This window comes from Rhinatrema bivittatum, unplaced genomic scaffold, assembly GCF_901001135.1.
Source record: "Rhinatrema bivittatum unplaced genomic scaffold, aRhiBiv1.1, whole genome shotgun sequence".
Classification (NCBI taxonomy): domain Eukaryota; kingdom Metazoa; phylum Chordata; class Amphibia; order Gymnophiona; family Rhinatrematidae; genus Rhinatrema; species Rhinatrema bivittatum.
In genome coordinates this window covers 101,991-128,507 of record NW_021820810.1, presented here as the reverse complement: position 1 = coordinate 128,507, position 26,517 = coordinate 101,991, and the positions used below count along the sequence as shown (strand labels likewise).

The 26,517-nt window shown below is 49.9% G+C and overlaps 1 protein-coding gene across 1 annotated transcript in view; it reads left to right on the top strand.

The window, feature by feature from the left end:
• LOC115082157 (integrin alpha-11-like) overlaps window positions 1-26,517 on the top strand; it is a gene marked incomplete at its 3' end in the record, with an annotated part of 150,722 nt that overhangs the window by 24,962 nt on the left and 99,243 nt on the right. The window contains exon 2 of the mRNA XM_029586415.1: window positions 8,085-8,196. Coding sequence (XP_029442275.1) covers window positions 8,085-8,196 — 112 coding nt within the window. The remainder of the gene's footprint in view (window positions 1-8,084; window positions 8,197-26,517) is intronic.

The window sequence follows — 26,517 nt, the reverse complement described above, 5'->3', positions numbered from 1 at the left end:
AGGAGATCCTGGAAGTGCAGGGGTCTTTCAGTAGCACCAGAACCGCACTTCTATGGCCTGGCTCAGGATCTGCAGGGTGGAGATAGAGAGACGGAGCAGGAGATCCTGGAAGTGCAGGGGTCTTTCAGTCGCATGAGAACCGCACTTCTATGGCCTGGCTCAGGATCTGCAGGGTGGAGACAGAGCAGGAGATCCTGGAAGTGCAGGGGTCTTTCAGTAGCACCAGAACCGCACGTCTATGGCCTGGCTCAGGATCTGCAGGGTGCAGACAGAGCAGGAGATCCTGGAAGTGCAGGGGTCTTTCAGTCGCATGAGAACTGCACTTCTATGGCTTGGCTCAGGATCTGCAGGGTGGAGACAGAGCAGGAGATCCTGGAAGTGCAGGGGTCTTTCGGTCGCATGAGAACCTCGCTTCTATGGCCTGGCTCAGGATCCTCAGGGTGGAGATAGAGAGACATAGCAGGAGATCCTGGAAGTGTAGGGGTCTTTCAGTAGCACCAGAACTGCACTTCTATGTCCTGGCTCAGGATCTGCAGGGTGGAGATAGAGATACGGAGCAGGAGATCCTGGAAGTGCAGGGGTCTTTCAGTAGCACCAGAACCGCATGTCTATGGCCTGGCTCAGGATCTGCAGGGTGGAGATAGAGAGACGGAGCAGGAGATCCTGGAAGTGCAGGGTCTTTCAGTCGCAAGAGAACCGCACTTCTATGGCCTGGCTCAGGATCTGCAGGGTGGAGACAGAGCAGGAGATCCTGGAAGTGCAGGGGTCTTTCAGTCGCATGAGAACCGCACTTCTATGGCCTGGCTCAGGATCTGCAGGGTGGAGATAGAGAGATGGAGCAGGAGATCCTGGAAGTGCAGGGGTCTTTCAGTAGCACCAGAACCGCACTTCTATGGCCTGGCTCAGGATCTGCAGGGTGGAGATAGAGAGACGGAGCAGGAGATCCTGGAAGTGCAGGGGTCTTTCAGTCGCAAGAGAACCGCACTTCTATGGCCTGGCTCAGGATCTGCAGGGTGGAGACAGAGAGACGGAGCAGGAGATCCTGGAAGTGCAGGGGTCTTTCAGTCGCATGAGAACTGCACTTCTATGGCCTGGCTCAGGATCTGCAGGGTGGAGATAGAGAGATGGAGCAGGAGATCCTGGAAGTGCAGGGGTCTTTCAGTCGCATGAGAACCGCACTTCTATGGCCTGGCTCAGGATCTGCAGGGTGGAGACAGAGCAGGAGATCCTGGAAGTGCAGGGGTCTTTCAGTAGCACCAGAACCGCACTTCTATGGCCTGGCTCAGAATCTGCAGGGTGGAGATAGAGAGACGGAGCAGGAGATCCTGGAAGTGCAGGGGTCTTTCAGTAGCACCAGAACCGCACGTCTATGGCCTGGCTCAGGATCTGCAGGGTGGAGATAGAGAGATGGAGCAGGAGATCCTGGAAGTGCAGGGGTCTTTCAGTAGCACCAGAACCGCACTTCTATGGCCTGGCTCAGGATCTGCAGGGTGGAGATAGAGAGACGGAGCAGGAGATCCTGGAAGTGCAGGGGTCTTTCAGTCGCATGAGAACCGCACTTCTATGGCCTGGCTCAGGATCTGCAGGGTGGAGATAGAGAGATGGAGCAGGAGATCCTGGAAGTGCAGGGGTCTTTCAGTAGCACCAGAACCGCATGTCTATGGCCTGGCTCAGGATCTGCAGGGTGGAGATAGAGAGATGGAGCAGGAGATCCTGGAAGTGCAGGGGTCTTTCAGTCGCATGAGAACCGCACTTCTATGGCCTGGCACAGGATCTACAGGGTGGAGACAGAGCAGGAGATCCTGGAAGTGCAGGGGTCTTTCAGTAGCACCAGAACCGCACTTCTATGGCCTGGCTCAGAATCTGCAGGGTGGAGATAGAGAGACGGAGCAGGAGATCCTGGAAGTGCAGGGGTCTTTCAGTAGCACCAGAACCGCACGTCTATGGCCTGGCTCAGGATCTGCAGGGTGGAGATAGAGAGATGGAGCAGGAGATCCTGGAAGTGCAGGGGTCTTTCAGTAGCACCAGAACCGCACTTCTATGGCCTGGCTCAGGATCTGCAGGGTGGAGATAGAGAGACGGAGCAGTAGATCCTGGAAGTGCAGGGGTCTTTCAGTCGCATGAGAACCGCACTTCTATGGCCTGGCTCAGGATCTGCAGGGTGGAGATAGAGAGATGGAGCAGGAGATCCTGGAAGTGCAGGGGTCTTTCAGTAGCACCAGAACCGCACTTCTATGGCCTGGCTCAGGATCCGCAGGGTGGAGATAGAGAGACGGAGCAGGAGATCCTGGAAGTGCAGGGGTCTTTCAGTCGCATGAGAACCGCACTTCTATGGCCTGGCTCAAGATCTGCAGGGTGGAGACAGAGCAGGAGATCCTGGAAGTGCAGGGGTCTTTCAGTAGCACCAGAACCGCACTTCTATGGCCTGGCTCAGGATCTGCAGGGTGGCCCAGGAAGTTGATTTTTGTTGTAAATGCCGCGGTGTCCATGTTTCTTTTGCAGAATTAGGTCTCTGGTCCCCATAATGTGCAGGAGAGGCTGCAGCTGAGCTGGCACTCACATCCATATGCTCTGGTGCAGCAGTTCTGGCTTCATCAATCTTGTTGCACCTGCACTGCTCTGGCCTCATTTTGCTTTGCTTGGGCTGATGTTGCTCCCATTCCTGTGCACCTGGGACATGTGGCTCCTTTCATCAATGCTACAATCTGGAAATCCGTCCTGATGAAGAGTCGGTGGTGAGAGCTCAAATACTGAGGGTCTGTCCTACATCTTAAATGGGAACTGAGGACAATATTCTTTGACTTGGGGCTGCTACTTGTCCTTTCTAAATGTGTTTTATCTGCTCTCCTTTTATTTAATGGCTCCTGTATTGCTCATTTGGCTCTTTCAGTCTCCTCAGAGAGGATCAGATTGCTTTCAGCTGTGCACTTAATACTTGGCATTAACTCTGTGGGTCCGCGTATTTATTGCTTATTGCCAGCATTATAGAATGAGTTTTAATTTTGCTATGTAATTGTCTTCCTTTAATAATAAAAAGTTAAAAAAAAAAAATAAAAACCATGATGAATAAGTGTAAAGCAATGTTAATGGCTTCTGTGCTGGACAAAAAGCCTCAGGGTGCACGGGTAAGATTTTACTCTCCAGTGGGACTGAGAGGGACATCCTCCCCTCTACTCAATTCATTTATTACCTGAGCAGTATCTGATTAGGCGGGAGATCTCTGAACCTGATGTCGGCTTATGGTTTGCCCTGGATTTCCACTCTGAGCTGTTTAGGGTAGAGTTCAGGCAGCGCCTGAGATGGTCACCCAGTGGCAGGGGGCCTGGAAGTGATGGGGCTCAGACTCCTGGAGGAATCACCTTTAAAGTGCCAAAGACAGGAGAATGGAAGCCGCTGCTGACCTGGAACCTGTTTGAATTTGCTTCTTTTTCTCCGTTGCAGCTGAGTGGAAGGTGAAGGCTGGCGCTGACCCTCTTGTTTTTTTTAAAGAAAACTGCTTGTGGAAGATCAGCTTCCCTTTGCTGCTCAGATTATGAAACCGTCATTAAGTCAAAGCTCATCAGAAATGTTTGACGTTAGTTGACCTTCGTTTTCTTGCATCCAAGTGGACTGAACAGGAACACCCACGATGCTACTAAATATCTCTGACCCTTAAAGTGAGCTAAATATGAGGAGCAGGGATCACCTGTATTGGCAAAGGTGAAGTAAAGAGTGGTTACTCTGAGGACGTGGGAGCTACATCTTTCCTTTCTTGGTTGCTATTGGTATTAAGCTGGGCAGATCCTTTTATAAAATTATATGGAATTTAGAAAGCTTAAACACAAGTGATTTATTTATTAAGTAATTTGTTTTTATTTATCATCAAATGCTCTTTCTACAATGGGAAAGGAAGACCTTTTTAGTGGTTTGTGCAGCTACGAATCTTTATTTTAAACTGAAGTCTTTGTAGGCTGTGGGATCTTTTGAAAGGACCAACTACCAGGTTGTTGTGATGCAGGGCGAAGTCCTGAGGGGTCTGAAGGGGGCTCAGGTAGTGACCGTCCCTTTGCTTTGAGATGGAGCCTGGCTCTGTGGACAGGTGAGACAGGGCCTCCTGGTTTCGCACTGGATTCAGGGCTCGCTCCTGCTGCAAACGCTTTACAGAGGTTCTGAGCTCAGAAATGTGATCCAGGAAGTGGTGCCGGCCTTTAATGATTCTAACATTCCCCAATGCTTTTTGCTCCGGATCTTTGCCTTGGAGTTTGGTGTTGGCGTCGCTGGCTATGTTAGGCATTTTGTAATAAATTAGAAAATAGATCTAGGACCAATCTCTGGGCTAGCAATCGCACGCAGTTTATTTTTATTTTCTGGCTTCAGCAGGGCATCTGCAGAGAGACTAAAGCCCCCCTCCCCTATTGCATTTTGGGACTTGTAGTGTCAATATGAAAAGTAAGAAGCAGGGACTAGAAATACCAGAATGCACTGGGATGGAAGTTCAGCAAGCAGGACTGGCCAGTGGCTCCTTCCAGGAAGCGTATTCCTTGCCTTGTACTCGCCCCATTGCTTGCTGAGAAACAGGCCTGGAGGTTTCACTAGGCAACTTGCACAGAGCTGCCCAGTGATCCGGTTCAAGGAGGCAGAATTTTGGCCAGTGCTGGTTCTGTAGGAAATTGTACTTCCTGCTGCTCCCATCTGAGATCAGGGCTGCAAGTACCAGAAAGCCAGGACTGCCCTATCATTTCCCTCATATCCGTGAGACTGGTGTGCTCTCTGGCTCTCTCTTGGGTGCACTTCACCACCACTCCCTCATATAAGGGTTGCTAGTGCACTCACCAACTCCTCAGTAATGTAAGGGTCACTAGCATGCGCTTCATCTCCACTCTCCTATCAAGGTCACTAGCACGCTCTCCACCTTTCTCCCCCGTCAGGGTCACTAGCACACTCTCCACCTCTATCTCCTGTCAGGGTCACTAGCATGCTCTCCACCTCTCTCTCTCCTGTTAGGGTCACTAGCACGCTCTCCACCTCTCTCTCTCCCATCAGGGTCACTAGCACGCTCTCCACCTTTCTCCCCCGTCAGGGTCACTAGCACACTCTCCACCTCTATCTCCTGTCAGGGTCACTAGCATGCTCTCCACCTCTCTCTCTCCTGTCAGGGTCACTAGCACGCTCTCCACCTCTCTCTCTCCCATCAGGGTCACTAGCACGCTCTCCACCTTTCTCCCCTGTCAGGGTCACTAGCACACTCTCCACCTCTCTCCTGTCAGGGTCACTAGCATGCTCTCCACCTCTCTCTCTCCTGTCAGGGTCACTAGCACGCTCTCCATCCCTCTCTCTCCTGTCAGGGTCACTAGCATGCTCTCCACCTTTCTCTCTCCTGTCAGGGTCACTAGCACGCTCTCCATCCCTCTCTCTCCTGTCAGGATCACTAGCACACTCTCCACCTTTCTCTCTCCTGTCAGGGTCACTAGCACACTCTCCACCTTTCTCTCTCCTGTCAGGGTCACTAGCACACTCTCCACCTTTCTCTCTCCTGTCAGGGTCACTAGCACACTCTCCACCTTTCTCTCTCCTGTCAGGGTCACTAGCACACTCTCCACCTTTCTCTCTCCTGTCAGGGTCACTAGCACACTCTCCACCTTTCTCTCTCCTGTCAGGGTCACTAGCACACTCTCCACCTTTCTCTCTCCTGTCAGGGTCACTAGCACACTCTCCACCTTTCTCTCTCCTGTCAGGGTCACTAGCACACTCTCCACCTTTCTCTCTCTCCTGTCAGGGTCACTAGCACACTCTCCACCTTTCTCTCTCTCCTGTCAGGGTCACTAGCACGCTCTCCACCTCTCTCTCCCGTCAGGGTCACTAGCATGCTCTCCACCTCTCTCTCCCGTCAGGGTCACTACATGCTCTCCACCTCTCTCTCCCGTCAGGGTCACTAGCGCACACTTTACCTCTCCTTCCTGTCAGGGTTGTTGGTGTGATCTCTGCCTCCACCTTGCTCTCCTGTAATTCCTTACATGGTATCTTTGATTTCTTGAAATCTGCAGTGTTAGATGTGGAGCTTTGGGGTGTGGCTGTTCGGGTAATTTTGGGCACTCAGGACAGGACTGGAGACTTTTTCCTCTCCCACACCCCCTCACGGTCTCTGTTTCTGGTGCTATTTTAGGGTAGCAAATCCACTTTAGACAGAGAAATGTGAGAGGTTCTAGAAGCTGTAAGAATATCTGGGGGCTGTGGCTCGCCTTGAGCCCTTCTGATGTCAGAGAGGACTGTTTGGTTTATGAAGGTGGGAAAAGGCAGCTTGGTCGTCCTCAGCTGTGCAGCCGCAAAACAAAACAGTAAGAAACCTCTCCTAATCCAGGTTGGCTTCAGACTCCATCCGGCGCTGACATAAGACAGCAGTAACCGGGCCCTCATTGGTATGAAGTGGCAGAGCTGACAGCTCGGGTGCAGGGACGGCCTGTGGATCCCTTCCTGGGGCATTTCCGGTCACTGGCCTGAGGCTCTCACCCGGTTCTCAGTGACGGACTGGGTAGCAGCAGGAAGGGGGTTAATAATCTGAAGGGTCAGGGCTGGCCAGACTACTGGATTGGTAGCAATTTAGCAAATCTCAGGAGAGATGCTCTTGCTAGGAAGCAGAGAAGAATTGCACATCCGAAGGAAGTGCTCAGGTTGCACAAAAGAGCATCTGTCCCGAGTCTGACACCAGAAACATGAAAACCAGCTGGAGGAGAAAGCTCTCACCCTGCCTCTCTCCTAGCTCTCTCTCCTGCCTCTCTCCTAGCTCTATCTCCTGCCTCGCCCTGCCTCTCTCCTGCCTCAGGTTGTGTCTCTTTCTTGCTCTGACTCTCTCTCCCTGTCTCTCTTTCTTGCTTTGACTGCCTCACCCTCTGTCTCTTTCTTACTCTGGCCCTGTCTCGCCCTGCGTCTCTATTTCTTGCTCTGGCTCTGTCTGGCCCTGTGTCTCTTTCTTGCTCTGGCCCTGTCTCGCCCTGCGTCTCTATTTCTTGCTCTGGCTCTGTCTGGCCCTGTGTCTCTTTCTTGCTCTGGCTCTGTCTGGCCCTATGTCTCTTTCTTGCTCTGGCTCTGTCTCGCCCTGCGTCTCTCTTTCTTGCTCTTGCTCTGGCTCTGTCTCGCCCTGCGTCTCTCTTTCTTGCTCTTGCTCTGGCTCTGTCTCGCCCTGCGTCTCTCTTTCTTGCTCTTGCTCTGGCTCTGTCTCGCCCTGCGTCTCTCTTTCTTGCTCTTGCTCTGGCTCTGTCTCGCCCTGCGTCTCTTTTTCTTGCTCTTGCTCTGGCTCTGTCTCGCCCTGCGTCTCTCTTTCTTGCTCTTGCTCTGGCTCTGTCTCGCCCTGCGTCTCTCTTTCTTGCTCTTGCTCTGGCTCTGTCTCGCCCTGCGTCTCTCTTTCTTGCTCTGGCTCTGGCTCTGTCTCGCCCTGCGTCTCTCTTTCTTGCTCTTGCTCTGGCTCTGTCTCGCCCTGCGTCTCTTTTTCTTGCTCTTGCTCTGGCTCTGTCTCGCCCTGCGTCTCTCTTTCTTGCTCTGGCTCTGTCTCGCCCTGCGTCTCTCTTTCTTGCTCTGGCTCTGTCTCGCCCTGCGTCTCTCTTTCTTGGGCTCACCCTTTGTTTCTTTGTCTTTTCTTGAAAGCTTTCTTCCCAAGGTGATGAATTTAATTTCAGTTCACACACTTCCCTGGTAGCAATGTTAAATTTAACTACAACAGCTAATGCCAGATACCCCTTCACCAGCTGAGAAAGGGAGAGCGGTGGGTGAAGCTCTGGTGTGGTGACGTTTTGGTTGTTCGGTTCTGCTTCCCACTCCTGTCCCAGGCCCTCGTAATAAGGGAGTCCCAAAGTACTTCAGAAGCCCCCACCCTGGGTGATAGACCCCATCCCACCCTGTAGTGCTCTGGGCAGCAGCTGCAGTGCTCTTCCCGTCCCTCCTGGTAGGACTAGGAGCAGCCCGGCTAAGCTTTTCCAGCAGGAGTTGGGTGGATCCATGGCGAGAGGATGAGGAGTGAGCTGTGCTGAGGGTGGATGTGATGAGCCACACTTCTGGGGCTCGTATTTCTCTTTCTCACTCTGAACTTCTGTTTGATTTCCTTTCTACACCAGACTTCGGTGACACCTTCAATATTGACACGAAACGGCCAAAGATTATCCAGGGCTCAAAGGAAGCCTACTTCGGATACACGGTGCAGCAGCATGAGATCAGCGGCAAGAAGTGGTAAGTGATAAGGGAGTATTAAGGAGTGGGAACAGTGGCTGCTTTTAATGGAGTGTCCCATACTGAGACCACTGCTCCCACGTGCCTCATCCCATACGGAGACCACCGCTCCCACTGCCTCATCCTATACTGACACCACCGCTCCCATGTGCCTCATCCCATACTGACACCACCGCTCCCACGTGCCTCATCCCATACTGAGACCACCGCTCCCACTGCCTCATCCTATACTGACACCACTGCTCCCACTGCCTCATCCTATACTGAGACCACTGCTCCCACATATCTGAGCACCACTGCTCCTGCATACATCGCCCCATCCTGTGCCATGGATCCTTCTGATGGAGCACCACATACTAAATCCACTGCTCCCATGTGCTACCTCCCATTCTGAGACCATCACGTCTGCATGCCGTGTCCTATACTGACACAGCCACTGCTCCCACGTGCCTCATCCTATACTGTGTGCCTTGAATCCTTCTGATAGAGCAGCTCATACTGAGACCATTACTCCTGTGTGGCTTGTCTCATTCTGACACCACCACTCCCGCATACTTTGACCCGCACTGAGAATGCCGCTCCCATCCCGAGCCCATCACTCTCTCATTCCTCATCACATACGGAGACCACCACTACTGTGCACCACATCCCATGCCGACAACACTGCTCCCATGTGTCATGGCTCCTCCTGACCTAGGGTCCCATACTGACCCTACCACTCTTGTGTCCCTCATCCCATACTGAGACCACCGCTCCCACGTGCCTCATCCCATACTGAGACCACCGCTCCCACGTGCCTCATCCCATACTGAGATCACCGCTCCCACGTGCCTCATCGCATACTGAGACCACTGCTCCCACTGCCTCATCCTATACTGAGACCACCGCTCCCACGTGCCTCATCCCATACTGAGACCACCGCTCCCACGTGCCTCATCCCATACTGAGACCACCGCTCCCTCGTGCCTCATCCCATACTGAGACCACCGCTCCCTCGTGCCTCATCCCATACTGAGACCACCGCTCCCATGTGCCTCATCCCATACTGAGACCACCGCTCCCATGTGCCTCATCCCATACTGAGACCACTGCTCCCACATATCTGAGCACCACTGCTCCTGCATACATCGCCCCATCCTGTGCCATGGATCCTTCTGATGGAGCACCACATACTAAATCCACTGCTCCCATGTGCTACCTCCCATTCCGAGACCATCACGTCTGCATGCCATGTCCTATACTGACACAGCCACTGCTCCCACGTGCCTCATCCTATACTGTGTGCCTTGAATCCTTCTGATAGAGCAGCTCATACTGAGACCATTACTCCTGTGTGGCTTGTCTCATTCTGGCACCACCACTCCCGCATACTTTGACCCGCACTGAGAGTGCCGCTCCCATCCCGAGCCCATCACTCTCTCATTCCTCATCACATACTGAGACCACCGCTCCCTCGTGCCTCATCCCATACTGAGACCACCGCTCCCACGTGCCTCATCCCATACTGAGACCACCGCTCCCACGTGCCTCATCCCATACTGAGACCACCGCTCCCACGTGCCTCATCCCATACTGAGACCACCACTCCCATGTGCCTCATCCCATACTGACAGCACCGCTCCTGTGTGCTGTGGCTCTTTCTGAGGGAGGGCCCTATACTGAGACCATTGTTTCCATGTGCCAGAGCCCCTTCTGACACCACCACTCCTCCTGACAGAGGGTCACATGCAACCTCACTGCTGCTTCTGACAGAGACCACTACTCTTGTGGCTCCTTCTGGTAGAGCATCCATACTGGTATTGCTATAAATGTTCTGGATAGGGCTCCTCTTGTTTGTTCTCTGCTCCTCATCCCCCTTTCTGGGTGGTGTTTAACTCCATGTTACTTAGCTCATTACTCATTACTTTTAGATAATAGAAGGACTAGGGGGCGTTCCATGAAGTTAGCAAGTAGCACATTTAAGACTAATTGGAGAAAGTTCTTTTTCACTCAACGCACAATAAAGCTCTGGAATTTGTTGCCAGAGGATGTGGTTAGTGCAGTTAGTGTAGCTGGGTTAAAAAAGGTTTGGATAAGTTCTTGGAGGAGAAGTACATTACCTGCTATTAATCAAGTTTACTTAGGGAATAGCCACTGCTATTAATTGCATCAGTAGCATGGGATCTTCTTAGTGTTTGGGTAATTGCCAGGTTCTTGTGGCCTGGTTTTGGCCTCTGTTGGAAACAGGATGCTGGGCTTGATGGACCCTTGGGCTGACCCAGCATGGCAATTTCTTATGTTTTTATGTCCTTAAAAGGACAATTTCAGGGTTTCCTGAATCTTCCACCAAGATGCCTCCCATCTGAAGTTAGATGTCTGAGATGCTTAGATGCAGAACCAGGGATGTTTGCAATTTTGTGTTCATTTTATACCTACATCTTCCTTACAAACCTTTGAAACTTGAGCCCTGCCTGCGTCCATCCTCTCAGTCCCACGCTGGAGACTCTGCAGCTGAGCTGGCGCGTGCACAAGTGCTCACAGAACAATCTATGTCAAGTCATTCCCATCTTGGGGAGTGGCCTGTTTTAGCAGCCAGGATCAGCCACTTCAAGCATCAAAGATCATGCGTATGCACCAGCGCAAGGCGGGATTGCCTGACCGAGAGGGTCACAGTCACACAGAGCTGGGATGAGAAGGCAGGAGCCCTGGCTCTGACTCATTCTGTCATGGATAGGCCAGACAGTTCTCCCAGACAGTAAGGGTAGAGGAATTTGTCTTCTGAAGCTACAGTTAGAAGATGCAGGCTGTGATGTGAAACAGCTGGAAGATGCTGGAATGTCTGTCAGGATGTGGAGGAGAAGGCACAGGGAGCAGGACCAGTCAGGGAAGGAGGTGCACAGATGTGAAGCGGATACTCCCAGAAGGACACAGGACAGATGAATACAGAATAAGAGTGTGCTTACAGTTCTAGCACCAGGAAAAGCATGAAGCATACATTGAAATAGCTATCCCTTCTTTTAATCTGTTTAAATACATCGGGGCAGATATTCCACCGTTAAGTTAGTTGGATAGCTATATTCGACCAACTTAACTAGTTGCTGCATGGCTGAATATCGTCCCCTATGTATTTAAACAGATTGAAATAGGTATCCCTTCTTTTAATGCATCCTTCAGGCTTTTCCTGGTGCTTAAATAAGGCTATAACTGTTCCGTCTGGAACATCCCCAACTCTTATGGCTAAATTCCAGCCCCAGCCGGTAACCATTTAGACAGATAACTTTTCAGATATCCATCTGAATAGCTTTTGAATATCAACCTCATTTATTTCTAAACGTTTAATATTCTGCCTTTATCAGGCAGGTCTTAGATGGATTGTAATCAAATTTATGTTACAATTTCCTGTTACATTTGTGATTCAGATTACTTTAAGCGTAGGAGATCACGAACGGGGGCTGGGGAGGGATAAATTTAAGGTTAGTCAAGTGTTAGAGTCAAGTGAAATTTAGGCGAAGGCCTTGGCTCTTTTCCTGAAGGGAAGCTAAGATCTCGCAGCGTAAGGGGAGTGGTATCATATCCGTAGTGCACAATGTGGCAGAAGCTGGGGGTGAGGAGGGCATTGTGGGAGAGGAAATGAACAAGAGAGACACTCAAGGACCAGCCATTAAGATTGGTGATAGAAGAGGTTTGCTCCGATCCTGACTTAAAGCAAATAGACGGCATTTGGTATTGAAGGGCCGGATGAGGTCACAGATCAGATGAATGTGGATGATGAGGGGGTTCAAAGAAAGCATTGAACTGAGGTATTCCACTGGTGAGGATTTTGGGTAAGGATGATTGGTTTGCCCATGACTGACTGAATTCTGATTGAGGACTGTGTCTTAGATGCTGATGTCACTTACGGGTTGTAGTAAGAGTTGGTGATCAGCGGTGTCAAAGGCAGCAGAGAGATCCAATAAGACTAATAGTGTAGCTGGGTTTAAAAAAGATTTGGATAAGTTCTTGGAGGAGAAGTTGACTTAGGGAATAGCCACTGCTATTACTGGCATCAGTAGCATGGGACCTGTTTAATGTTTGGGTACTTGCCAGGGTCTTATGGCCTGGATTGGCCACTGTTGGAAACAGGATGCTGGGCTTGATGGACCCTTGGTCTGACCCAGCATGACATGTTCTTATGACTTCTGAAAAGGCTTCCTGAAGATAACCATTCATTTTCTTGAAGCTTCTCTTTCTGAAATCTAGGTCTCTTGTTCTGATATAGTTTGGCTCTGATCCATTGTTTACATTAAGCCTCATAGTATGGTGATCACTGGACTGCAAAGTCGTTCTCTGGTGCAATCCCAGTGACCTGCTAGCAGTGGGGCTGGCGGCTCCTTGCTACGTGCTTGAGAGACTTCTCGCAAGGACTCCAGTAGTCCCCTACTTCTAGTTGACCTAGCAGCTGGCACTCTCCAGGCTACATCTGGCAGGTTTAGGCCCGCCTCCCCCTCATTAACAGCAGCTCCCTTTGCATGTCCATATCTACCTCTTCCCTTTCAAGTTTACTGCTAGTACTTGTGCTAAGAGCTTCCTTCTGGAGTGCTAAACTATAATCTGTACAGGTGGCGCATTCAGTGCACCTGCACCTTCCTAGTCTTCAGTTCAGTGGCGTCCAATACAAATGGGCAAATTCTTCATCTTTCTGAACATATTCTTGGTCTCTGATTGCATCCTTAAATACTTCAGGATCTTTTTTTTCCTTCCTACTCCTTCTATGCCACTAAGAGTCTTTGTTGGTAACTATCCTGGGATTTTTCCCTTTCACCCCAACATACCTGGTCTAGTCAGTGCAGAGGTCCTGGATCCTGCTGACATGGGCCCTGAATCCCACTGCTAGGGGGGCTTCACGCACCCTGCAACACTGGGGTGCGTGAAATGAAACTCTTTCAGAAGGGTCTTATCCAAAATATTGGGGGCATGTTCTCACGTTTTTCTTCTGGGCCATGTCCTTCCGATAAGATAAGGTATTCCCATTACTTGCCTCGTCATCTAATGCCTAGAACCGCTTTTATCTTATAGATGATATTATCCTCTGAGGATATTTCTTGGGATTCAGGCAGTTTCTAAGAGGGCCAAGAAAGGATTACAGTTTTTAACAGCGAAACGTGGAACACATTATGGACGCCAAGAGTTGGGAGGTAAACGTAGCTGGTAGGTTACTGGACCAAGCTGACGTGGGAATGTCCTATGTATCGGGGAGCAAGCTGCGTGGAGGGCACCTGAAGCTGGATGTGGTGGGTGCTTAGCCAGACCTTCTCCCCTGGCTTAAACTATGGCATCTATAGTGTGTTTGCCCTTTCACCCCAAGAAATCTAAACCCTCAAGGGGGGATTAGGGGAAGGGTTACTGTCATGCTCAGCACCCCTACCTCCAACCTGGGTCCATTCTCTTTGGCTTCTCACATCGCAGCCGTCCGCCATAGCTGTGCAAGGCCAATGTTGCCGCCATCCCCGAAGTGGTAGGGGGATTCCCTACTTGGCATGCGCCTAACTTGCTGCGATTTAAAGGGCTCATGGCAGGAAATTCCTCTCGCTGCCCCATGATGCCATCAGCCTTCTCTCACTATTTAAGGACACTTTTCCTCTGCAGCCAGTGCCTCGGCAATAGGTCAACTCTTCGGAGTAGTGCTTTGCCTCCGCATGGTTCCTGATCCTGGTTTCTGGCTCCTGATTATCCCATTCCTGGCTCCTTGTGGCATTCTGGTCTGTCATGAGTTCCTGTCGTCTTATTGGTCAGTCTTCAGTGTCTTCTCCCTGCTTGTGTGGTTCCACCTTCACCTTCCACTTCGTTCTTCGTCTCTTCAGATCAGACTTCTGGTTTTGACCTCTGATTGGATCTTGATGCTGCTGGACCTCCGCCTGTCTCTGACCACTGCCCGAACCACGACACTGAGTGAACTCTGCCTGCCTCTGATCACAATCCGAACCTGACCTCGCTCGCCTGCCGCCTGCCCTGACCACTACTGGACCTTGCCCTCACTCCTCCACTGTAGTACTGGCCTGCAATATCTTCTACTTGACGAATGTCCACCTCCCTAGAGGCCTGCAGCTAAGTCAAGCCAGCACCCGAGGGCTCAACCTAAGGGGAAGAAGGGCTGGTACTGGTGAAGCTCAAGGTGAGCCTCCCAATGATGGGGACCTACAGCTTTCTCCCTGCAGGTTGTGCCAACTGTATCTCGGCCTGATCCATGCCCGCAACACTAAGGTGGTCAATAGTGTCAACGAAAACTGCTTAACAGGCCTAGTGCATTAAAAACCAGCTTAACAGGGAGAATAGGAATCATTTTAAATAATGAACTATCAAGTTCCCAACAAGTTTAAAAACACTCAAAGAAATCTTTAAGTAAACTGCCAGAGAGATTATAAGCATCCTCAGAAATACAGCCACAGCCAACAGCAGCTTTCCTCTCATCCACCTTTCCTGCAGTCCTATTGGCTTGCTCCTGTGTCGCTTTCGGCTTTGCTGTTCTAAAGATCCGGCTTTTCAAGATGATTCAGATACAAACGTTGCATAAAAAAGGTTTGCGTCTCAGAAATTCAATCCAGTCAGTTCATGACTCTTGGCTTGTAATAAATCTAATTCTTAGCTTCGTGTCCTGGGACTCTGGAGAGGGTACAGCCAGGAAAGGTCTCTCTTTTTGTGTCGATGTCTTATTGACAAGAGTGGTTTTTGATTTATTTTATGCCCAGCTCTGCTGTCCTGCACATTCTAGATCCCCAACAAGCTCTCCTCCTCCTCTGGAGCAGATAAACTTGTGCTAGTGATGGTAGTAATAACCCGGGCATGATCGCGGTGCTGCATTGAATCCATTCAGAGCTGGTGGAGCTGCAGGATGTGAGCACACCAGGCCTCTCACACACTTGGAAGATTTACTGCAGCCAGGTTAAGCTCTTGCTATCGCCATCTAGCACCATGCAGCGTGAAGGAGAGTTAATCATTTTGGATGGTCAGCCTTTCTTTCCACTTAAATTCCTACAATATAATTAGGATTTAGATTTAATTACTCTAAACCAAGTTCAGGATGAGATACAGTCTGCCCCAGAGGACTTACCATATTTATCTATTTATTTATTTATTTACCGTCGTTCCGTGTATACATCACAAAGGTTTACAAAGTGACATTCATAGTCATACATTCAACAGATAAACATATCGTTGAATCAGGGGTACCTGAGGAATTGGGAGAAAAAGTGACCTGTTCAAGGTCACAAGGAGCATCAGTGGGAGAATTTCCTGGTTCTCAGTCCATTCCTTCAACTACCACTCCTTCTCCTTCTGTAGCCCTGCTATGGTTCTGGGCTGTACGGCTGTGCCTGTCTCTCCTGGGGGTGTGAGGCCTGTGGCTCTGGGCTGTACGGCTGTGCCTGTCTCTCCTGGGGGTGTGAGGTGTGTGGCTCTGGGCTGTACGGCTGTGTCTGTCTCTCCTGGGGCTGTTCGGCTGTGCCTGTCTCTCCTTCAGCAGTGAGCTTGCCAACACAAGGTCTTATTTTTGACCAGAATCAGCGACTCAAAGCTGCCAAGTACACTTATTCTACCAGTGGTGATTTCTTCTCAGGTCACTGACCTTTAACCTTTTTGCCCTTTGTTCGTTTTCCCTGTTGCTGCTGCACTGGAAGGTGGAGGCTTCTGCTGGCCCTGACCTGATTTTTTTTGGGTACCTTCAAAATGCGCACTCACGGGGCCGGCTAATGGTCTTCCACTCTCAAAAATGTGACCAGTGCCCACTGACCATTTGTGTCTCTGTGCACGCATCAGCTGATGTGAATGCATCCAGTTATGTGCCTGTGCGTGAAATATTGCACATAACCAATAAAGCAAGCAGGAGCTGGAGATGGCTTTTTTTCCTATTTTATAGTTGCAGTCATTGGCCTCCTGGTCATTGACCAGAGAAGAGGCTGAAATATCCGTGTTGCCTCCACTTCCGTGATCCAGCTAAGAGCGCGCTGCCTTGTTATGTAATGTTGCCTAGAGATAATGCACCTCACAAGTCCACAGCCACGTCCCCTGCAAGAATAGGGCGTTGTTGTTGGGTGATTACTGGGGCACAGCAGCCCATGCCAGCTTTGCTCATTTATCAGTTCCTCAGATTATCTGATAGCACAAACCTCCCTGGCGCTTCGTTATCACCAACTGCGCTGATGCAACAGAGGGACGGACCCAGCAGCTGGACCTGAAAGAGCTGCCACGTTAGGTCTTGCTAGCAGAACAATAGTTACATAAGCAGAAAGAGCACAATGCAAGTGAAAGCTGAGTAAAGTGGAGAATAACACATGTTCTGAGTTATGAAATGCCAGCAGCGTAACCCTGGAAGGAGAAAAGGAAACGAAATGGAAGTCCAAACACTGGCTGGACGTTTGATCCTTTTCTATGCCCAGACCTTCCCAAAGGGTTCAGGCTGCTGCGCTGCAGAAGCTCAAAAAACTCACACATTGCAAGTTGCAATTCTGCTAGAAACTGCCCTGACGCACTTCACGTGTTGCCAGCTTTAAAGTAAGAGGCAGCGATTCGAGGGCCAGTTCAATGCATCTTCTTGGGTGCTGTGTGTTTCTTGGGGCGTTTCCACGGATTGTGTGTAGCTCGGGGCAACAGGGTGTGTTTCTTAGCTCAATTTCCCTGGGTTGTGTGTGAGCCGCTCATGCTGGAGTATGAGATGGAATTCAGCTGTGATCCATCTTTTTGGGGATGTGCGAGAGAGATCTGTGGGATACTGGGTGAGGAGGAGGAGGTACCCAGCACGTAATCTCCTGAAATACAATTTAGGAGAGGAGGTGGGCAACTGCCATTCACTTCTGTTCATTTTTTGCTGGCACTCCTTTTCTGCATGAGCTCCTCCCCCATGCTAAGCCCCCTTTCCTTATCCTGCTCCCCAGACGATGGAGACAGAGGACTCGCCTTTTGCTCCGTGACATCATCACTGGATAAAGAGAGATGCAGCCGGGGCCATTGCCAGAGATTGCTCAGATTTTCTGGGATGACATTTCCAACTCAAGGCTATGCCATTCAGACTCCCTGTGGCCCCAGTGATCTTCAGCAATGGTTGATGGTTGTAGTAGCTGCGGCTCTCGGCAGGGAAGGCATCAGGATGCATCTCTTTCTAGATGATTGGCTCATCAGGGCCAAATCATTCCAAGACAGCCAGTTGACCAGAGTTGTCTGAGTCTTGAAACACCTAGTCCAAGAGCAGGCTAAACCCTGCCAGCCCTTAGAGAGTCATGTGATATGAAAATAAGACGTATCTTTCTAATCCAAAATAGGGGCGTAAGTGCAAGAGTCTTGTACTCAAAGTGCCAAAAGTATGGGATTATCTACAACCTTTGGGGCTTATGATGGCCATCATGGACTTTAGTTCCAAACTACGTCTGCAGTTGTCCTATTGGTCCCCCAAGTATCAGAGCTATGAACTCATCTGCCTGTGCCACTCCTGGTAAAAATGTGTTGAAAGGAATGGATTTAGTTTCCCTCCTGGATTGTAGGAACCCCAGCATTTTAGAATTGAAGGCCTTATCTTGCAGAGAACCTTAGCTGATGTTCTCTGCTGAAGCAATTACCTTTTAGCTGGTTCCATCCATTCTCCCCAAAGTGGCGTTGCCCTTTCATTTGAATCATGTGCTGCCAGCCTTCCGGGGGGAGTGAATGTCACAGTAAAGAGAGCAGATTGCATCTTTTAGATATCCAACGCATACTTCTCAGATATTTGAAGGTGACAAACCTCTTTTGGAAAATGAAAGGTTATTCGAATTGTTCAGCAACTCCTGTACTGACGAAGCAGCTTCCATGGCTCTTCTGACTAGGTGGATTAAGGAGGCAATTGGATGGGCGTGCTTGTTGAAGGGCTGACATCTGTCAGAGGTGCTCTGTGCTCATTCCATGTGGACAGAATCCTTTGCAGTGGCTCTAGAGGATGTTTGTGAAGAAGCCACTTGGTTGTCTTTGTAGTCTGGATGTACAAACCAAGGCAGATGTTGCATTCTCAGAGCAACCTTTGCTTCCTTCCACCTGGGCTAGTCTAAGCTAGGGTAATTCCCACTTGTCTGGACTCGTCTAGCAGGAGATTAAGGAAGGAGAAATTGTAGTCATGCCTGTTAATTACCTTTCCTTGAATCCTGCTACAACAGTCCAGGACCCACCCAGGATCGCAGTGGCTACATATCTGTACTTATCTCTCTCTCTCCTTGCCTCTCCTTTGATAAGCATAGGAATTGTAGTCCTCTCCTTAGGGAAGCACCTGGATCTTCTCTGAGTCAGCTCTTCTCCTTCTTCCTCCTCACTTCTCTCTTCCTGCCTAGGGGATATTGGTAGAGGTTCCCTTCTCCTAGTAGGGGTAAAGGTACTATTGGTTTAGTGGCTTGCTCCATTATTTTGTCAGAAGATTTCTGGAAAGGGTCCAGGCTGCGCCTTCCTTTATCTAGTGATGATATCTTGGTCCTTTGTCTCAATCAGTTGGGGGGGTGGGGGGTCGAGTAAAACCCACTTGTCTGAAGTGGTCTAGCAGGACTCAAGGAAAGGAAATTAACAGGTATGATGACATTTTTCCATCACATACCTGGGGCACAGTGGACCCAGTGACTTTACAGTGGAGTTTACTGCTGTGCAGGTGTTGCTCAGTACGTTGCCTTCTTGTCTTGTGGTGACCCTTAGTAAAGAAGCACCTTTATATATTCCAGTCACCGGGTGGGATTTTTTTCCTGTAAATCATCGCTGTATGGCACTTTAAAACCCAAACAGATTTTGTATGGAAGTTATCACCTTGCATCCCTTCCTCACCACCAGGAAGCATTTTGGTATTTATGGAGCCATTGGGTCTCCCCATCAGGGATGCTTAGGGGAGGGGAGAGGGGTGAAGTCTTGCAGCTATGTCTTAGCTTTCTTGCCTGGTTTCTGAATGCCTGTGAAACTCCCTGCGCTCTTCATCCCCAAACCACGTGACCCCCCCACCCTCCCTGAGCACAAGACTAGGGCAGGGAGAAGGAGACATTCAGTGCATGATGGTAAAACCAATTCTATGACTTCTGCTGGGGCAGTTTTGCTTAGAGGGAATGATTTGCTCAGAGTCGCATGGGGTAATAGGATTTAATCTGATGCCATAACCTCCAGATACCAAATAGTGGTGATGTGGGCTGTTGAAGAAATCTTACTCCAAAGACCGCATGATCCCAGGACAGCAGGCCCTAGTGGTAGACAGACTGCTGCGAGTACAGCTAGGGTCTGGCGACGGATAGATCTGCTGCTAGTACAGCTAGGGTCTGGCGACGGATAGATCTGCTGCTAGTACAGCTAGGGTCTGGCGACGGAGAGATCTGCTGCTAGTAAAGCTAGGGTCTGGCGACGGAGAGATCTGCTGCTAGTAAAGCTAGGGTCTGGCGACGGATAGATCTGCTGCTAGTAAAGCTAGGGTCTGGCGACGGATAGATCTGCTGCTAGTTACAGCTAGGGTCCTGGCGACGGATAGATCTGCTGCTAGTACAGCTAAGGTCTGGCGACGGATAGATCTGCTGCTAGTACAGCTAAGGTCTGGCGACAGAGAGATCTGCTGCTAGTACAGCTAGGGTCTGGCGACAGAGAGATCTGCTGCTAGTAAAGCTAGGGTCTGGCGACAGAGAGATCTGCTGCTAGTAAAGCTAGGGTCTGGCGACAGAGAGATCTGCTGCTAGTACAGCTAGGGTCTGGCGACAGAGAGATCTGCTGCTAGTACAGCTAGGGTCTGGCGACACAGAGATCTGCTGCAGGTACAGCTAGGGTCTGGCGACAGAGAGATCTGCTGCAGGTACAGCTAGGGTCTGGCGACAGAGAGATCTGCTGCAGGTACAGCTAGGGTCTGGCGACAGAGAGATCTGCTGCAGGTACAGCTAGGGTCTGGCGACAGAGAGATCTGCTGCAGGTACAGCTAGGGTCTGGCGACAGAGAGATCTGCTGCTAGGGTCCGGCCATGGATGGTGCCACAGAGCTGACAGCTTGCACATTCAGCCAGGGTCCAGCATAGCCAGCACGCTGCATATTGCAAGCAGATTTCCTTTTGGCATCTAGCAACAGCAAACTGTGCTTTTTCTCTCTCTCTTCTTGGCACACAGCCCAGATCAGCAGTCTCAGTATAGTATAAATCTTTCTGCAGTGTAATTTATTTATTTATAGTAAATTATTTCCTTCACAGTCCTTTCTCTAGTATTCTAGATGCTTTTCTTATTTCAATAAGATGATTTCTTGGGTACAAAACTAGAAGATAGTTTAAACTCCCTATGCATTTTCCTCCTTGGGGTCTCTGCTTAGCTGTCCGTGCTGTAGTCATATCTTTCGCTGTCAGGGTGCTGCTGTCTCCTACCATGAGGTCTCTCTCTCTTAAGTTCTCCATACTGTATTCAGGCTTTGGGTATCTCAGGGTGCTGCTTTCTCCTCCCATGAGGTCTCTCTCTCTTCAGCTCTCCATGCTGTATTCAGGCTTTGGGTATCTCAGGGTGCTGCTTTCTCCTCCCATGAGGTATCTCTCTCTCTTCAGCTCTCCATGCTGTATTCAGACTTTAGGTATCTCAGGGTGCTGCTGTCTCCTCCCATGAAGTCTCTCTCTCTTCAGCTCTCCATGCTGTATTCAGGCTTTGGGTATCTCAAGGTGCTGCTCTCTCCTCCCATGAGGCCTCTCTCTCTCTCTTCAGCTCTCCATGCTGTATTCAGGCTTTGGGTATCTCAAGGTGCTGCTGTCTCCTCCCATGAGGTCTCTCTCTCTCTTCAGCTCTCCATGCTGTATTCAGGCTTTGGGTATCTCAGGGTGCTGCTGTCTCCTCCCATGAGGTCTCTCTCTCTTCAGCTCTCCATGCTGTATTCAGGCTTTGGGTATCTCAGGGTGCTGCTGTCTCCTCCCATGAGGTCTCTCTCTCTTCAGCTCTCCATGCTGTATTCAGACTTTAGGTATCTCAGGGTGCTGCTGTCTCCTCCCATGAAGTCTCTCTCTCTTCAGCTCTCCATGCTGTATTCAGGCTTTGGGTATCTCAAGGTGCTGCTCTCTCCTCCCATGAGGTGTCTCTCTCTCTCTTCAGCTCTCCATGCTGTATTCAGGCTTTGGGTATCTCAAGGTGCTGCTCTCTCCTCCCATGAGGTATCTCTCTCTCTTCAGCTCTCCATGCTGTATTCAGGCTTTGGGTATCTCAGGGTGCTGCTTTCTCCTCCCATGAGGTATCTCTCTCTCTTCAGCTCTCCATGCTGTATTCAGGCTTTGGGTATCTCAGGGTGCTGCTTTCTCCTCCCATGAGGTATCTCTCTCTCTTCAGCTCTCCATGCTGTATTCAGGCTTTAGGTATCTCAGGGTGCTGCTGTCTCCTCCCATGAGGTCTCTCTCTCTTCAGCTCTCCATGCTGTATTCAGGCTTTGGGTATCTCAAGGTGCTGCTCTCTCCTCCCATGAGGTTTTTCTCTTTTCAGTTGTCCATGATGTTTGTATATTTATTTGTTTGCTTTTATATACCGACATTCGTTGGGGTACATCACATCGGTTCACATTGTAACAGGATAATAGCATGACGGAAGTCGTACCATTTTTACATTGTAACATTAAAACATGCGTAGGAACAGTTTAACAGTGAAACATAGTGGAACGCAGGGACAGTAATTGTACATAGTAACAATTGAGGAGAACTTTTTTGAGATGTGTACATACTTTGGTTGTCTAAACTCCTGCCTCCTACATTACGATTATTACATCCCGCAATGATCTGATCAGGAAGCAGAGTTCTGGAAAACCAGTCAAAAATATATTCAGTTAGTGCAATAAAAAGGTCATTGACCTTTATTCCAACCTACCCAAACAGACTAATATGGCAACCGCATGACTCTGGCCAAGTAAAAAATCAGGTTAGTATTCTTATTCACCCTCTCGACAGAGACCCCTCACCCCAGAAGGATTTCCTTGTGAGATGCACAGTACGCCTTGTGCTGGGCTGGTGATACATCTAATCCCGGCTTTGTGGGAAAGGAGATTTCCATTGCTATATTGTCTTCTGTCAGTGCTGGCTGGCTCCTTGAATGGGTTTCAGTTCTAAGGCTTTGCTGCTGAGAGGGAGACAAGCCCTCCTGCTGAAGTGCAGATCTGCTATGACTCAGCTCTTGGAGGGCTTGACTGCAGTCTTTCATGGGCAGGGATCTGTGTACAGAGTTCATGGACGTACGCTTCTCCAGTGACCCCATCACTAAACTACGAGAGCCACAGGGATATTTCCATCTACCCAGGCTGAACCACAAGAGTCCAGGAAGAAGCAAGTGCTAAGTGAAGGGGCAGCTCTGTTCCTTCTCTCCACCATGGGCGTGGTGCTGCCACAGCTGTGGGAATTCACTGGCAAAGGTTGGGAAAGCTGTGGCTTGTTTGCTGTAGGTATTCAGGATGCTCCATGCACAGATGTGGGAATTCTCTGGTGCTGACTCATATTCAGTGGCAGAGCGAGGTGCTGCCACAGCTGTGGGAATTCACTGGCAAAGGTTGGGAAAGCTGTGGCTTGTTTGCCGTAGGTATTCAGGATGCTCCATGCACAGATGTGGGAATTCTCTGGTGCTGACTCATATTCAGTGGCAGAGCATGGTGCTGCCACAGCTGTGGGAATTCACTGGCAAAGGTTGGGAAAGCTGTGGCTTGTTTGCCGTAGGTATTCAGGATGCTCCATGCACAGATGTGGGAATTCTCTGGTGCTGACTCATATTCAGTGGCAGAGCGTGGTGCGTGGTGCTGCCACAGCTGTAGGAATTCACTGGCAAAGGTTGGGAAAGCTGTGGCTTGTTTGCCGTAGGTATTCAGGATGCTCCATCCACAGATGTGGGAATTCTCTGGTGCTGACTCATATTCAGTGGCAGAGCGAGGTGCTGCCACAGCTGTGGGAATTCACTGGCAAAGGTTGGGAAAGCTGTGGCTTGTTTGCTGTAGGTATTCAGGATGCTCCATGCACAGATGTGGGAATTCTCTGGTGCTGACTCATATTCAGTGGCAGAGCGTGGTGCGTGGTGATGCCACAGCTGTGGGAATTCACTGGCAAAGGTTGGGAAAGCTGTGGCTTGTTTGCTGTAGGTATTTAGGATGCACCGTGGATGGTTGTAGGAATTCTCTGGTCCTGCTCTGAGCTTGCTCACACTCTCTATGGATCTCTCTTTCTCTCTCCATGCACACTCCCCCCCCCCCCCCCCCTTCTTTTCAGCTTGTGAGAGGAAATAAAGTAGATCCGTCTGAGGTTGTGACTTCAAAATGGAGAATCATGGAACTAGGTTTTTACAATGTGACACACAACCTACCATAATAAACATACACCCAACATAACATTACAAAATATATATTCGCTTTATTAATTTACATGTGCTTACATATAGCAAACTCATATTATTTACAATGATATAGCTTCACATATTCCTAATACCGTCCCATGCATACAATCTTCTAATTCCCTCACTCCACACGTATCACAAGCATACCAGTCCCATTTATCCTACCTGGGGAAACACTCCCACACGACATCAGGATCCAGCGTCTTTCGCCACGGGAACAACACAAATACATAATAGTATTCAAAAGTTAAACAATTTACTTTAGATACTCCCTAGTAATAAAAGTCAAAACATGATCCAACTCTAAAGGACTGAAACTGTCTGCAAGACAGCGAGCTCGCTGCTGCTGATCGTGCTAGTGCTCTCCTACCCGCTGCTTTCTAACGGGCCGATACAGAAAAACGCGCGGGAGAGCTGGCGAACGCCCAGGCCACGCTCCTGGGCGCGCGATTCAGGAGGGTGGCCTATGCAAATTAGGGCCAGCGGTAAAAGGAGGCGCTAGGGACACCGGAGCGCACTGTACTGTATCGGCCTGTAACTGTCTCAAAGATGGGAGACCTATGAGATTACTCCCAAATTAGTTCCACTTTTAAATTATATTGGACACCTACTTAAATTGTCCTAATAGCACCGCTCTCGTCTGCTGCCCTTCAGTTAGACAAATCACCATTTCTCTCACTCGTTAACCGCACGAGTTATTCTTTAAACAAACATTCCACCATCTTCTTAAATCATTTTATGATATATATATATATAGATAGATGTGTGTGTGTATATATATATATATATATCTATCTAACCCCATTAACAAGCAGAGCATGGTGATATTATGTGCAAGTGCATGTTTATTATTTCTGGATTCCTTTTGTGTATCTGATGCTTGGAATCTTATACACACTTTCAGTAGCTGAGTTTACACATTACAGATGGACAAAATTGCAAGCTAGAAGTGTATGGAAGTTGTCCCCTTCTCTTCTTGACTGGGGTCTCCTTGCTCCATATGCCCAGGGCGCTACCTCATGAGGTCATTTCACTTTCTGCAGACACCTCTGGGGGCCTTCGTGATGCCTGAGGCACAGCATGACAGGGGCAGTCGTTTCCCTCTGAGCTGGAGCAGTGCCACCTCTGCACAGGGAAGCCCTGGCAGTGGCCACCCAGTTCATGTGCTGAATGCCTGTAGTGCTGAGCTGTCAAGCCGAGATGACAGGGTTTGTCCTAAAAACAGGAAGGGCTGACATCTGTAATAGAACAAAGCAAACACAGATTGTGCTGTGCTGCCCGTACAGAAGGCTTCCACTGTCTGCCCCAAGAGAGCACCTGAGACCCTCCAGGGTGCCAGGGTTACGACGGGCACAAGAGCCTCCTCTCCTCAGCCTGACGGTGCGGCACGGCTGGCTCTGACCTCGGCGGCTGCGCTGGGGGTTAGTGGCAGTCCTCCCGTCCCCCTCCTCCTTCCCTTTATAACATAGGGGGAGGGGGGAGGGGCACGAGAGAGAGGGACATACAACCCAGATATTCCAAAACCTCCTGATGCACCAGAAGCATTGCTCATTGAAAAGCAAGTTCTCGACCAGGGCTTCTGACATCTGTCCCTGGTGACCCCCACAGCTGGTCGGGTTTTCAGGATGAATATGCAGGAGCTATATTTGCATATTTTGGGATTCTAAATATATTTGCTACATACTCACTGTGAATATCCTAAAAACCCAGCTGGCTTTGGATTCACCAAGACATGACTTGGAAGCCCAGATCTAGGACAAGAGATTTCAAGGGAATAATCTTAGGAATAATACTATAAAATAGTTTTTAATGAAAAGCTTGCAAGATACATGAAATAGCCTCAGAGGAGAGATGATAGAGGCCAAAACAGTAGCAGAGTTCAGGGAAGTCTGGAAAAAGCACAGAGGATCCTTAGCTGCTGGGGAGTGAGGGGTAAAGCCTGGGATAAGCACAGAGGATCCTTAGCTGTGAGGGGTAAAGCCTGGGATACGCACAGAGGATCCTTAGCTGTGGGAGGGAGTGAGAGGTAAAGCCTGGGATAAGCACAGAGGATCCTTAGCTGTGGGAGAGTGAGGGGTAAAGCCTGGGATAAGCACAGAGGATCCTTAGCTGTGGGAGGGAGTGAGAGGTAAAGCCTGGGATAAGCACAGAGGATCCTTAGCTGTGAGGGAGTGAGAGGTAAAGCCTGGGATAAGCACAGAGGATCCTTAGCTGTGGGGGAGTGAGGGGTAAAGCCTGGGATAAGCACAGAGGATCCTTAGCTGTGAGGGAGTGAGAGGTAAAGCCTGGGATAAGCACAGAGGATCCTTAGCTGTGGGGGAGTGAGGGGTAAATCCTGGGATAAGCACAGAGGATCCTTAGCTGTGAGGGGTAAAGCCTGGGATAAGCACAGAGGATCCTTAGCTGTGGGGGAGTGAGGGGTAAATCCTGGGATAAGCACAGAGGATCCTTAGCTGTGAGGGGTAAAGCCTGGGATAAGCACAGAGGATCCTTAGCTGTGGGGGAGTGAGGGGTAAATCCTGGGATAAGCACAGAGGATCCTTAGCTGTGGGGGAGTGAGGGGTAAATCCTGGGATAAGCACAGAGGATCCTTAGCTGTGAGGGGTAAAGCCTGGGATAAGCACAGAGGATCCTTAGCTGTGGGGGAGTGAGGGGTAAATCCTGGGATAAGCACAGAGGATCCTTAGCTGTGAGGGGTAAAGCCTGGGATAAGCACAGAGGATCCTTAGCTGTGGGGGAGTGAGGGGTAAATCCTGGGATAAGCACAGAGGATCCTTAGCTGTGAGGGGTAAAGCCTGGGATAAGCACAGAGGATCCTTAGCTGTGGGGGAGTGAGGGGTAAATCCTGGGATAAGCACAGAGGATCCTTAGCTGTGGGGGAGTGAGGGGTAAATCCTGGGATAAGCACAGAGGATCCTTAGCTGTGAGGGGTAAAGCCTGGGATAAGCACAGAGGATCCTTAGCTGTGGGGGAGTGAGGGGTAAAGCCTGGGATAAGCACAGAGGATCCTTAGCTGTGA